Source organism: Salvelinus alpinus, chromosome 7, assembly GCF_045679555.1.
Source record: "Salvelinus alpinus chromosome 7, SLU_Salpinus.1, whole genome shotgun sequence".
Classification (NCBI taxonomy): domain Eukaryota; kingdom Metazoa; phylum Chordata; class Actinopteri; order Salmoniformes; family Salmonidae; genus Salvelinus; species Salvelinus alpinus.
The window spans coordinates 12,485,858-12,501,472 of NC_092092.1; the positions used below are offsets into that span (position 1 = coordinate 12,485,858).

General features: G+C 40.8%; 1 protein-coding gene across 7 annotated transcripts in view; it reads right to left on the reverse strand.

Moving 5' to 3' along the window:
* Positions 1-15,615, reverse strand: part of LOC139580471 (KH domain-containing, RNA-binding, signal transduction-associated protein 2-like) — a 126,934-nt gene that overhangs the window by 92,322 nt on the left and 18,997 nt on the right. For all 7 annotated transcript variants that reach the window (XR_011676046.1, XR_011676045.1, XR_011676043.1 and 4 more), the window contains exon 2: positions 11,474-11,601. Coding sequence is in view for 2 of the 7 variants with exons in the window: in XM_071409205.1 (XP_071265306.1) it covers positions 11,474-11,601 (128 nt within the window). In the remaining 5 variants the exon portion in view is untranslated. The remainder of the gene's footprint in view (positions 1-11,473; positions 11,602-15,615) is intronic.

Here is a 15,615-nt window from a genome sequence, read left to right on the forward strand (position 1 = left end):
TGATGTGATTGTTCAAAAGACCAATTAGTGCCGTCTATCTAGTGATAGATGGCACCCAGTTCTCTTTGATGCCACACCTACTGCCAAAGATAACATGTTCTAAAATCTCTCTCAAATTACATCTGTGGTGGTGTCTTGCAGTATCATAATAATCTTTATAAATTCAAATAGTCCAGACGCTATATCACTCGATCACTCGACCAATCAAGGCACAGATAACAGTATGGCAATTAGTTCATAAAATGTGATTCCCCATAATCAATTCAATTCAAAGGGGCTTTATTGGCATGGGAAACATATGTTTACATTGCCAAAGCAAGTGAAATAGATAATTATCTCCCACACAGATAATCTGATGACTGACTGTGACAAAGCAGATTAATTTCCCTGGATTGAGATAACCACGATACAATAAAACAAAAAAATATAAAATACTGAGATATTTAAGAACTTCTCCAGTGATTGATAGATTTTCCCCCACGCCCCTTACACCGTAATATGAGTGTTTTCAATGAAACCCTATCTCTTGAAATTACTAGATAGTTGTTTGTGCGCCCCATTCGTTTCTCAGCCCCAGTTTCAGTCTAAGGGAAAGCTTATATCTCTGCTCTAAGGGAAATCTTTCACCTTGACTTATATCTCTGCTTGAAGGCCTCTGAGGCCTTAGGAGCCTGTGTCAGCAGGGACCATCTCCTCCAGTGGTAGCCAGCAGAGTCTGGTAGTGGCATACCAAAAATTATTAGAAATTCTTACAATTCTTCTTGGGGATTCTTAGAAAAATAGACTGCTGCAAAAAACATTCAATAGTAGCCTTACACTACCTGCTGTTAAATAGGGATGTTAACAAAGAAGTCACATCTGATCTTCTAATGTGGTCGGTGAATGGGAGGCAGTCATTTGTTATTGTGCTACTGTATAGTATTGAATGGCTTTTCATATTCCTCCTTTGGGCTTCTGTTTAGATTACTTTAGAGTGAGGTAAGGACAGGCAGTTCATTCTGTATTATCTCATTCTGAGTGTAAATCCGCTGCATTGGCCAAGATGATTGGAATACTTATAATTCTCAAAAGGATTTCCTTTTCTACTGTAACTCGAGACAGTCTGGTATTTAGTGAACAGCTCATCAATGTCTTGCCTATCTGACCCCAACTTATTTTCCAGAGATTCCAATGTACAGGTGTCGGATCTTAATTTGATCGCTCTTTTGTTGCAGGAAATGAGTATGAGCTTTGTGACTTACATGAATTCACTGAAAACCCACACTAACACACTGTTAAATGAACAGTATTGCACTTTTCATGTAGTCTACTTTTGTCAATGTATATAAATATGGCTTGTGAAGAGTATACATGCTTTAAGTTAAAGCTGTGTTTTTCACCTTTATGTAATATAATCTGAATGAAAGGACAAAACTAAAGAGCTGACTTTTTTACTTTAATTAGTCAAGATGTCTCAGTGGAAACAGCTGTCTAGAAATACAGTACTGTGTGGGGGAGCTGATCAGTTTGGCACATCTCAGATGGGGTCCCAAACAGGAACAGCCTGCACTACTTTATGCAAATGCACAAATTAAAATCAACCTACTTTAATGAGGACATCAAAGGAAGTGGCCCCATGCAACTGGAGCTCTGCCTGAGTCCCCGACTGCAGAACCAGAGAGCCTGCTCCAGAGCCAGCTCTATTTTACACTTCCTGAGAGACAGGGCAGCTTGGCTCCCGCTCTTAGAGATTTGAGACTCGTTTAAATACAGAGAGATCCTGAGCAAGCCAAAATGTACTTTCTCACAGATGATCAACCCGAAGATGAGAAAAACTGCATCTATACTAAGTCATGACTGTGTTACTGTAAGGTTTCACACCAAGCAAATCAACCCATGGTGTAAAAGGCCATTCATATGTTGTATACATTGACCAATTACATTCTAAGTAACTTCGAAAAGGCCCCTTAACCATCTACTGTATTCGCATTATGTTTAAATAGATCCCCAATCCTGCTCTTTAATAACAGTATTTGCAGTCAAGCCTCTCCTTAAAGCGTTCCAATGAATACTCAAGCACTATCACAAGGATGGAAGCAAGAAGGGACAATATTAACCAGCAGCTGTTGAGTGTGTCAAAAGATGACACTTACGATGCAGCAAAAATAAACCTTACCGTGTGTGTGTATGCGTGTCTGCATGTGTGTGTGTTCTTGCATGCATGTGTGTGTGTGTGTGTGTGTTTGATGGTCACTTGGCTGTCTCTGGGTCTCGCCCTCCCCCTCTTCACCTCAGCACCTGTCTGTCTCGCGGCACCAATTATTTAGAAGAGGGCATGACCCCAGCAGCAGCACTGAGCCAGGTCTGTCCTACAGTGTTACCTCTTCTCTGCAGGAGCCACCCTGTCAAGATAGTACACAGCTCTCCTAGTGAGCTGCCCCAACTGTCAACTCCACAGATCTGATTGAACAGATTAATTTAGACCCTGCACGTTTTCACGTTATTCAAAACCTAAGCCAAACATTTCAATATATTTCACCAGCAACTTTAATTGTCAAGACTATCGACACTCACTCTTTTCCTCCAGAAAGCATTTTATTACTGCATGATATTCCCATTCTTTAGACTGATAAATGTTTCCCCTATTAGAGAGGTGAACTGTGTGGTAATTGAATAGCTGGTCCAGTGATTTGGATAGCAGGACACCGTGTCTAATACAGATGAGCCAGATGCTAACACTACTACTATCTATCCCAGACAGGCCCAGAAAGTGTTACAATATTAAATGAGATACACTATGTGGTTTTGACATTATTGAGGCAATGGTTTTGGAATATCATTTTTGGCTCCAGTTAGTCAGTATAATTGAACATAAATCACCTGGGCCTAGTTTTTCTAAAGTTATCTTTACGGATTTTGCTAGAACAGGAGTCTCAATTGAAGTCAATGATTTGTCCGTACTATTGATGCTATTTCCATCAGTGGAGGACCATCCTCCTCAGTGAATTTCATTAAAAGAAAATTGTAAAACATTTAAAGTTATCCTTTTTAGATAAAACTATTATAAATGTTATCAGATTTGACCAAATATTTGATTAAAACACACTATTTTGCAATGAAGGTCTACAGTAGCCTCAACAGCACTCTGTAGGGTGGCACCATGGTGTAGCTGGAGGACAGCTAACTTCCGTCTCCCTCTAAGGATCACTGACTTCAATACAAAACCTAGGATGCCCATGCTTCTCACCCCCTTCAATAGACTTAAAAAAGAAATAATGACAAGTTCCGGAGGATGTCCTCCAACCTATCAGAGCTCTTGCAGCATCAGCTACAGCTAGCTAGCACTGCAGTGCATAACATGGGGTGAGTAGTTGACTCAAAGAGAGAGGAAGACAACAGTTTTGAACAAAATAAAATGACGGCGAAGCAAGAGAGAAATAGAGAGAAAGAGAGATTTCGTAATGTTTTTCACTTTCAGTTTCACTTACATAGCTAGCAAATGCAGCTAGCTAGTTTAGCCTACTCAAACATCCTGCTCAAACAGAGGGATGCTATGCTAGCTAGCTGGCTATGACTATCCAACACAACACTGGAACTCTTCCAAGTCAAGGTAAGATTTTGTTTTTATTAATTTATTGCCACCGTGGCCCACCTGTGTAAGTGCTAAACTGCTTAACTGTTTACTGACTCTACACTGTAACATTACTGCATGATTGTAGTGGGTTTACTAAAGTGTTACTTCTATTACCTATGTTGACTATGATGTTAATTTAGCTAATGTGGTGACAACAATGTGGGCTGTGTGTAGCCGTATTGATATGATTTGGCTTGGAAAGGTTTTTTCGCCTGGTCACATACAGCTGATGTGTTGTACATTGAAGTCCACAAGCGAAGGGAAAAGGTATTTGTATTTGTATTTATTATGGATCCCCATTAGCTGCTACCAAGGCAGCAGCTACTCTTCCTGGGGTCCAGCAAAATTATTACAGTTATACCATTTTTAAAACATTACAACACATACACAGAGTTCACAACACACTGTGTTCCCTCAGGCCCCTACTCTACCATTACCACATATCTACAATACAAAATCCATTTGTACGTGTGTGTATAGTGCATATGTTATTGTGTGTGTGTGTATGCATGTGTCTGTGCCTATGTTTGTGTTGCTTCACAGTCCCCACTGTTCCATAAGGTGTATTTTTATCCGTTTAAAAAAATCAGTTACTTGATGTGGAATAGAGTTCCATGTAGTCATTGCTCTATGTAGTACTGTGTGCCTCCCATAGTCTGTTCTGGACTTGGGGACTGTGAAGAGACCTCTGGTGGCATGTCTTGTGGGGTATGTATGGGTGTGCGGCAGTAGTTCAAACAGACAGCTCGGTGCATTCAAAATGTTAATACCTCTCACAAATACAAGTAGTGATGAAGTCAATCTCTGCTCCACTTTGAGCCAGGAGGGATCAAATCAAATCAAAGTTTATTTGTTACGTGCGCCGAATACAAAAGGTGTAGACCTTACAGTGAAATGCTTACTTACAGGCTCTAACCAATAGTGCAAAAAAGGTATTAGGTGAACAATAGGTAAGTAAAGAAATAAAAACAACAGTAAAAAGACAGTGAAAAACAGTAGCGAGGCTACATACAGTAGCGAGGCTATAAAAGTAGCGAGGCTACATACAGACACCGGTTAGTCAGGCTGATTGAGGTAGTATGTACATGTAGATATGATTACAGTGACTATGCATATATGATGAACAGAGAGTAGCAGTAGCGTAAAGAGGGGTTGGCGGGTGGCGGGTGGCGGGACACAATGCAGATAGCCCGGTTAGCCAATGTGGTTGGTCGGGCCAATTGAGGTAGTATGTACATATGTACATGAATGTATAGTTAAAGTGACTGTGCATATATGATAAACAGAGAGTAGAAGCAGCGTAAAAGAGGGGTTGGGGGGGGGGGGAACACAATGCAAATAGTCCGGGTAGCCATTTGACGTGCATATTAGCTCTCTGTGAACATCCAAGGGCCAGCCGTGCTGCTCTGTTCTGAGCCAATTGCAATTTTCCTAAGTCCCTTTCTGTAGCACCTGACCACAAGACTGAACAGTAGTCCAGGTGCGACAAAACTAGGACCTGTAGGACCTGCCTCGTTGGAGAGGCTTCCATTAAAGAACACTGTGTTCTGTTAGGCAGGTAACTCTCTATCCACAATATCACATATGTTTTTCCAGCAGCAGACTTTGATCGATAATGTCAAAGCCGCAGTGAAGTCTAACAAAACAGCCACCCACAATCTTTTTATTATCAATTTATCTCAGCCAATCATCAGTAATTTGTGTAAGTGCTGTCCTTCACTATAAGCGTGCTGAAAGTCTGTTGTCAATTTGTTTACTGTAAAATAGGATTGTATCTGATCAAACACCATTTTTTTCAAAAGTTTACTAAGGGTTGGTAACAGTCTGATTTGTCGGCTATTTGAGCCAGTAAAGGGGGCTTTACTATTCTTAGGTAGCGGAATGACTTTTGCTTCCCTCCAAGCCTGGGGCCACACACTTTCTAGAAGGCTTAAATTGAAAATATGGCAAATAGGAGTGGCAATATCGTCCGCTATTATCCTCATGAATTTTCCATCCAAGTTGTTAGACCCCGGTGGCTTGTCATTGTTAATAGACAACAATACTTTTCCCACCCCTTTCACACTCACTTTACGGAATTCAAAATTACAATGCTTGTAAGACAAAGAGAGTGCATAGATGCGAGAAGGAATACAACGTGGCTGCTATGAAAGTAACTGTGTTGACGCGTGATCAGGGGTTTATTCATTCTGCAGATTCTGTTGAAAATAATGTCTTAAACGGAAGTAAACGGAACATGAAAATACCGGAATTTTTCCAATAGTAACGTTCGTTTGCAACTGTTGGACTAATGATCAAAATCAAATCAAATCAGAATTGACTTGTCACATGCGCCGAATACAATTACGGTGAAATGCTTACTTACAAGCCCTTAACCCTAGGATGCATATGCTGGTCAAAATGACCCATCCTAATGTTGTTCTGCTGTATTGATCACCTCAAAAATTTGTATCATCTAATATTCCAGGAATTCTTAAATAATGTGTCTTTAATGTTCTAACATCCTAGTTCTGTTTTTTAATTTCTAATTTTTTAAGTAAAAATAGTTTTTGCATCACTACCCCAAGTTTGATATGTGGGTCAAATATGACTGGTATGTATTTCCTATGGAATTCACTGCACTGCAACAATAAAATCAAAGCAATGAATAACATATTTATTAAATATCTTGTTTTTAATGTTTATTAATCACCGTTTTCATTTCTCCTTTTTAACTCATTGAGGAGTTTCATAAGGATGCTCATAAGAATGCTGCCAGATATACAACCAAAATGGTTTTACAGATGCTGGATGAGGAAGCCGTTGGTGCCTCTAACTCTGAGGTATCCAATTCAGATGACACAGACGATGTGTCTGTGAGTGAAGTTGGAGTTGTGGATGCACCTGGCAGTCCAGCTGTCCCAGATGATTCTACAGATGGAGAGTGAGTAAAAAGGGTCTTACGAGTGACCCCCCCCCCCCCACACTAAAGGCAGGAGTAGAAGCCATAACATTCTGAGGAGCTGCCCAGGGCCTGTGCCGGGGTCAACAGTTGTGTCACCAAAAGTAGTCTGGGAGCTGTTCGTTAGTGACATCATCATTGAGGAGGTCCTGAAGTGTTCATATTTAGAAGGACGGAGAATAGCGACAGCAAAAGGGACAGAGTGGAGAGAGGTCAACAAAGAGGAACTCAAGGACTTCATTGGTTTAACCTCCTCGCCGGCATGAAGAAAAGGTGGGATGTCTCCACACGGGAGCTATTTTTGGATCCACTGCAGAATCCAATGTATAAGGCCACCATGTCATCCACTGCGTCACAGTGGATGAGCAGCTTTCCTCCAGACGTGACGCTTGGCATTCCGTCCAAAGAGTTCAAACTTGGTTTCTTCAGACCAGAGAATCTTGTTTCTCGTGGTCTAAGAGTAATTTAGGTGCCTTTTGTCAAACTCCAAGCGGGTTGTCACGTGCCTTTTACTGAGGAGTGGCTTTCGTCTGGCCACTCTACCATAAAGGCCTGATTGTTAGAGTGCGGCAGAGATGGTTGTCCTTCTGGAAGATTCTCCCATCTCCACAGAAGAAGAGATGGAAGATGTGGGGTGATGAAAGAGAGCCATGCCACCACCCCTCAGAGCAGCCAGGGACAGAAGAGGAAGAGGTGCCAGCTCTGCCAAAGTGAAAAGGATAGAAAAGTCAGCTGCTGGTGTTCTCAGTGCAACACACCCGTCTGCAAAGAGCACAGTCACATGCTTGTGGTTTGTAACAAATGCATGGGCTAAGACAGCATAAGTAAGCATCACACACATGCACACTTTGTGCCTTTTAGTTCTCATGTTTTGTAAATTCACAATGGTTAGTGTTGTCGTTTATATTGAAGATCATTGGATTTTCAAATGAATGTTTTGAAATATTATAAAACATGCTTCAGGTGATTTTATTTTGTTCTTCACACTAAAAGGTTGAATGTGAAACTTTGATTGTAAGATTTATTGTAAGATAATATTTTCAATAGCTGTTATTACATTTCATAATATGTTATCATTGAAATATGTATCAAACTGTTGAATAGCGACTAAAAACTTTAAAACAATAGAATAATTATTGAAAGGTCCAAATCATCACGCAAAATAATTATGTTCCACAAGATGGATAATATTTTATAAATAAAGCACAGATATTACATTGTCGGATCATTTTGACCCGGCATATGCATCCTAACGTTATCCAACAATGTTGTTCAAGAAATAGAGTTAAGAAAATATTGACTAAATAAACAAAATTAAAAAATTTAATAAAAAGTTTCACAATAAATTAACAATAACGAGGATATATACAGGGGGTACCGGTACTGAGTCAATGTGCAGGGGTACAGGTTAGTCAAGGACCTATATTTGGTGCTCCGGTACCGCTTGCCATCCAGTAGCAGAGAGAACAGTCAATGACTTGTGTGACTGGAGTCTTTGACCATTTTTTAGGCCTTTCTCTGACACCGATTCCTATATAGATCTTTGGTGGCAGGAATCTTGGCCGCAGTGATGTATTGGGCGATACGCACTACCCTCTGTAGCGTCTTACTGTTGGAAGCCAAGCAGTTACCATACCAGGCGGTGATGCAACCGGCCAGGATGCTCTCGATGGTGCAGCTGTAGAACTTTGAGGATCTGGGGATCCATGCCAAATCTCCTGACGGCGAATAGGCATTGTCGTGCCCTCTTCACAAATGTCTTAGTATGTTTGGAGCATGATAGTTTGTTGGTGATGTGGACACCAGGGAACCTAGAACTTTTGACCCGCTGAACTACAGCCCCGTCGATGTGAATGGGGGCGTGTTCGGCCCTCCTTTTCCTGTAGTCTGCGATCAGCTCCTTTGTCTATCTCATGTTGAGGGAGAGGTTGTTGTCCTGGCACCACACTGCCAGGTCTCTGACCTTCTCCCTATAGGCTGTCTCATCGTTGTCGGTGATCAGGCCTCACGTCCTAGATCAGCTAGATGCAGGAAAGAGTGTGTAAGGTGGTATTGAATGTGTCACTGTCTGTCCATGTGTCACTGTCTGTCACCTCAAATGTTTCTCTTGACCTTGTACACCTATGTTGTAACCTTTAATTGGTAGGCTAGGTTGTAGCATCCTCATGATGGGTATAGGGAAAATTTGAGTATCATGAAGCCTAAACCTCTGACTGTTACATTGAACTGGGTGAATGGAATATGAATGAAAAAGAAATAAGGCCATGCTCATGAAAACAATAAAATGGTCCTACCTCATCTTAAATGGCTCTTACCACCACTGATTTCTATGCATTTAACCCTATCCGATAGGCGAAATCCAGATAAATAACTTTAGAAAAACTGGGCCCAGGTGCATACGCTTAGGGCAACAGATCTCTCAACGACTTGTGGTAACTAAAATGGGTTGATATACAATTTTTTTGTTATCATTTGATAAATACAACATGATAAAGGACAAGTTGTAATTTATTCCTCCTTAATCACCATGCAGACTTTGTTCAATTTAGGGAAAAGTCTTGCAAACATCAATCATTGACTTGCCTAGTTAAATAAATGTTACATTTAAAATTCTCAGTACAGTTACCTTCAAGACATGCAACAGAATGATAACCCACAATGCAAACTCTCAATCTCATTTCAGTCGGTTAAGATCTTGGTTGCCAGCAGCTACAGTAGTTCCCAGAAGTTGGTTGAATGAGGGCCCCTTAGTCACAGGTCACAGGTGGCAGACAAAGTATGAAAGGAAAGGCGTTTGGTCTTGGTGTCCTTCAAAGATATGGTCAAAATGTTTCATAGCATCAATTATATTTCCAATCTGTGACCATTGAGCCCCTCTTCCTTCATTCTATATTGGAAGAGTAAAAGCATGTATCAAGATCAGTAACTACTTAACTATAATGCTTACTATTTTCAACTGTTTTCAAAAAATGTACTGCTTAGTATCTGTAGAAAGTGCATTGATGTAAGCGGATGTAAGCTGATGTAAGGGCTCCTGAGAGGCACAGGGGTCTAAGGAACTGCATCTCAGTTCTTGAGGTGTCACTATAGACACCTTGGTTCAAATCCTGGCTGTATTACAAACGGCTGTGATTGGGTGTCCCGTAGGGCGGTGCACAATTGGCCCAGTGTCGTCCGGGTTTGGCTGGTGTAGGCCATCATTGTAAATAAGAATTTGTTCTTAAAACTGACTTGCGTAGTTAAACAAAGGATAAATTAAAAAAGCTAGAATATTGATATTGTGCAGCATGTACAGTTGCCATGACACAAATCTATGAATTTCACAAAATAATACACATGTAGGTTCTTAATTTGAGTACATTTTTAAATAATCCTGCAGCAACATGAAATGTGAATTATTATGTCATAATAATTAGGGCAAATCAAGTCTGACATTAAAAATGTGAAAATTACAAACTTTAGAAGCCCTATTAAAACTCAAATGCACTACAAGTCAGCAACAAATGAGTGATCGAATTAAGATCCTAATAAATAAATCCTATGGCCTTATTTCAGCAAATTCCGGTGAGCTGATCTACAGATGAAAAATAGGGTGGGATTGTAATGTTTTAAACATCATGGCGCTTTGTAACTACACTGATATCTCTTTGTCAGAGACTCAAAGTGGCACATCAGAACAAACATTTTATTTTAAAATAGAACAATGTTTTTTTAAATAAAAAAATCCCTATTTACTTCAGACTGCCATCACAATTTTCAGGGTTTGACTTTCCTTCTACTTTGTTTCCCAATTAACACTAAGGTTTGAGTGTTTCTGAAAGACCATAGCACAGACATTCTACCCAATAAATGTACAGCTGAATACACAATAAATGCATGTCAAGGGGTTAAAACCATAACTTTAATCAGGGCATAAGCCCATAAGTGACATAAGCGGTCAGAAAACATGCTTTAAAATTGCAACATTTTCCCACACCAAGCATGGCAAAATGTGTAGAATTGTAGGGAAGGTACTTTAAAACATGCATTTTCAGTCAAAAGGGGTCCACACATTTATTTTGCCTTATTTTGCCTACTGTTTGGGCCCCACAGCCAAATTTTGCTTAGGGCTCCCAAAAGGCTAGAGCCGGCCCTGACTCAGATACATCAATTCTCAACATTATCTCTGAAGAGATGCCTTTCAGTGGCATACTAATAATGGCTGTGGGTGAGCACACAATAAGCGACAAACAAACATGATGATGACTCATGAATGAATAGCCTCAGCATGTCTCCCAGTCAGTGAGCTCTATTTTCCAGCACAGACACAGCGAGGAGGATGCAGGCAGGACCCACCCTGATCCCATATGAGTCAGCTGCAATCATATGCTCCTCTCGCCGTGCCTAACACACCCACCATCTGCGGCTAGACACGGTGGATCAGACCCTGGAGCTTTCCCCACACTGTCCCACTCCTCCTGACAGAAGACTGCAATGTGATCATCAACACACACACACACACACACACACACACACACACACACACACACACACACACACACACACACACACACACACACACACACACACACACACACACACACACACACACACACACACACACACACACACACACACACACACACACACACACACACACACTGGCCAGTCAATCCCACAGCACAGCCAGATGCACAGATGTAGGGACCACAACATGGCATCAGTAATTATTTATTCTTAGCCCTCAAGATGGCCAATATGGTCCCAATTCCATCTGTGTCTTTCCACTGCCAAGACCCCATGTTGATGTTGTATAGAGTTTCTAACAAATATGCATTTGGTGTTTCTTTAAAGCATTGGTATTCCTTCTTTGTTGGCTGTTTTAATTTGATGAATAAATAAAAAGATGAAACAAAACAGTGCAGGTGTGGTTGTCTTACCTTTGGGTACTGTTGAACTGGGATGAGTACTCTTTCCGAGAGCTTGATGTTTTTGTTACTGATGACATCAAGGTATTTCTTGACGTCACCGTCTTTTCTCAACTCATCCCCCTCATACTTTTCAATTTCTGTAGGAAAAGGTATTCAAGAATAATTGATTAGATATGCAAACAGAACTTCAACAGAAAGGTTCCTCAACATCCTTGTCATTGACAGAGAAGATCCGGTTTCATATGCTAGCTTATTTGTTTTCTTATTGTACTGTTTCATTGGTTCTACACTGTTAGAAATAATTGTTTTTCATCTCTCCCCATAGGAGAACCCTTTTGAGTTCCAAGTTGAACCCTATGTGGAAAAGATTCTACATGTAAACCAAATGGGTTCTACCTGGAAACAAAAAGGGTTCTTCAAAGGGTTTTAGATAGCACCTTTAATGTGCCAGACAAGCTCAATAGTGTTCCAGGTAAGTAGTGTGCCAGGCAGGCTCAATCTAATGCAGTTAATGTATTTGTAAAATGATATGAAGCCAGGTCTGTTACAGCGTAACCAGGATAATTCAGTCCCTAAGCATAACTTGAGGCTGATCATCATCATCAAAGTTATTTATAGTGCCTGAATGGTGAGAGGAGTAGTTGACATGAGCTGTCAGGTTTAGCATACGAAACAGGCATGAGTTGGAGAACCACTGTGCCGAACAATGATATTTGTATTTATAGCACTTGGGAGAGTTGACTGAAAGGCATACATCCAGGAAACATTAAGGAGCTGGAAATGAAGCTGTCACCTGTCCTCTATGGGGATCCCCCTCTGTCACTGGCAAATTAATGCTCTGCAGAATTAAGAATTATGAACCTGCGCCACTCTTGTAGAACAATACTAGAGAGACCTGGGCATGGGAGAGATAGGAAGACAGGCAGCAGGGGGTGGAGGTGATCTCTCACTTGGAGAGCCCCCCCCCCCCCCCCCCCCCCTCATTTCCTCCTCAACAGTTCTGATCCAGAGCGATTCAGCTCCATCTATTTATACACCATTATGACAAACAAAGCTGTGAGTAAGATGAGGGTAAAGTGCATTCTGTTGGCAGGGCTTCACAGCAGGAGGCTGTTGGCTGGTTGTGTGTGTGTTGCTGCGTTTGTCTCAGTTACAGACAAACCTGAAAGGCTTTGTTCCATTTCAATGAACTCCAGGAATCTCCAACAGAAAGCTGCTCCCATTCTACATTCCATTCAGGCCTTAAGCCTCTGTGTAGGATGATAGTTATGATATCCATGTAAGAATGAATAGTGAAAGCAATGTAAAATAGCGTATTGCTTAGTCATTTAGCAGACACTCTTATCCAGAGTGACTTACAGTAGCAATTAGGGTTAAGCACCTTGTTCAAGGCACAGTGACAGATATTTTCAACTAGTCTGCTCTGGGATTCAAACCAGCAACTTTTTGGTTACTTGTCCAGTGCTCTTAACCACTAGGCTACCAGCTTGTAAGGGTACAACAATGGTCATGAGAGGAATACATACTGGAGCACGTACTGTATGACCATGTGGGGTGGATTCAGTCAATGCCTCTCTCATGCTATGCCGTACCAATGTTCACAATCTACCTGTGCCCACAGCACACACACAAAGTAGAAGTACCTGTGTCTAGTTGTGTTCTCAAACTGTAATTTTGTTTGACCATGGGGCACGGTACTGCATACATACTGCAAAACAAGTTTGATTGAATTGCGCCTCTTGTGGCCGTAACTGTTAGCGAGTGTAACAGTATTTTGGGGAGTGTTGTACATTGTGTCTCCATAGAGACAGCCAAGCTAAGCTTACAAAGTCTGGAATGTTGGCTCTAGTTCAGGCTATGCAGTTCCCTGTGTGAAGAAGGAACCACATGGAATTTCAAGAGTCTGGCTGTAAAGTAATCAACTCATTATGGTTAAATTTGTTTCCAGCTACTGGTCCCAAGGAAGTTGGGTTTCCTTGATGTCTTCCCTGCATAGTAAACATCTTGGCTTAATGATCCTTACATTTGGCCTCAGTCCTTGATTCTTTACAGTCATCAATGCCCTCTGAAAAATACTGACGTTGCTTTACATCTAGATACCAAGGGCTAGATTCAGGGTGGATTTAAAGTAGGTAATACTTAGGATTTAGTTGAACGCATTTATCCGACATTGCATATAGTGAGTTTCCCAGACTGACAGAAAAGTCCCAGTAACTTGCTTGATTCAGGGAGGTTTTCAGCAGATTGAACTGCATAGTTCTTTCAAACATGACAGAATCCCTTTGAGATTCTTTGGATTGGAACACACTGCCGGTGCTGTCTTGTTCCCATAATCTCATTTCTTTCAACTGAGTCTCACATAAAGGAGCTAAACTGAACTCAAAATGAGACACTTCCAGTGGATGCCGCTTTGAAAACGCCACTTAATAATGATGTTGTGAATTTGATTCAGTGAAGCTACTGTCAGGTTGTAGGAGTGTTGAGGCTCCAGCAAACACCACAATTATAAACTGCCTTTGGATATCAAACTGAATAGGGTTTAGAGATCTTTCCTACTTTGGAGTGAGACTTGTCCATAGCATTATTTCTAAACACTGTGAAAGTTTTATTGTGCCAGGGACTCACATAGGATCCTTTCCACAAAAATGAAATTGTCCTCAGGTATCCAGATTTATTTTAATTGTTTTTAAATCCCCTCCTCTCCACTTGCACACACGTACAGAGGCCTAGTTGAAAAGCCTTGAACAGGGAGAATAGTGATTTGAATGTAGCAACCCACTGCTAAGTGAAATCGGAACGCTTACTCATACACCTGCCACTCTGTACCCCTCAGACTCCTTACTGACCGCCCAGGTGAACTGCTCCAAGACCTCTCTAGTCCCTTTAATCCCTAACATCTGCTGACTGCGTATGCTGTGGCTGGCTCGGTGACACCTGCCTTCTCCGGAGGATGCAGTAAAGTAGCCAGGTGACCCCAGCCCGCTAGCAGGAAGGTCTCACACAGAAATCAAACTATTGAAATCTTTGAAAAAGCATGCTTAGACGGCAAGAGGGCAAGGACGATCTATATACCCTGCTGTGGCTCTTTGTGAATACAGAAGTTGGAAAGGTTTGAGTTCTCTTGCTGGTTGGGATGGGAAGGGGGGATATGTGGGGTGGAAAGCATGATTTAGGAGGATATGTACCTGTAATCCCCTCTGAAAAAGAAAAATTACAAATCTAAATAAAAAGTTAGTCACCAAAAAAAAAGACAGCTTTTAACTGCCAATGAGCCATTGATTGGAACATCCATTGAATATGAGCCATTGAATTGAACAACCATTGAATATGAGCCATTGAATTGAACAACCATTGAATATGAGCCATTGAATTGAACAACCATTGAATATGAGCCATTGAATTGAACAACCATTGAATATGAGCCATTGAATTGAACAACCATTGAATATGAGCCATTGAATTGAACAACCATTGAATATGAGCCATTGAATTGAACAACCATTGAATATGAGCCATTGAATTGAACAAACATTGAATAAGAGCTTATGAATTTAACAACGATAAACACAAGGACACCCACTCTCTTGAGTCATAATGATTTTATAGAAAACAACTTTACCAACAACCATTGCGATATCAATCATAATATATTGTGCTAACGTGGATTAGTTCTGAATGTACAGTATTGTAGCCTATCTATTCCTTTTTTAAAGCACAATGTGAAAGCAACAAACAAATAAGCCTTGCACTGATATTTTTGTAAAACAAGGTCATATGCAGCAGTTACATGTGTCAAACGTGAAAAAAAATCTGCATTAACATGACAATCTTTGTTGATAATAAGACCAATCACCAAACCAGACAAAAGGCCAGATAGTTACTCAGTTTCCAATCTACCATTTTCCTCTTAACAATTAGAATGTAGAACTGAGGACATAGTACTGACATGTGCATTAGAAAACAGTGCTTGACAGTTGGACACACTAATCTGTAACCAGTCAGAAGGGATACACGTTGTGTCTTTGACAGTTCTTCTCACTTGAAGCATCCTAACTATGTTCACTGGGAAAACTGTGACTCATTTGGCATGTGTGTGAGTGTCTGACTAAGCGTCTCTTTCCCCATCATGAATATGTATAACCTAATATCTC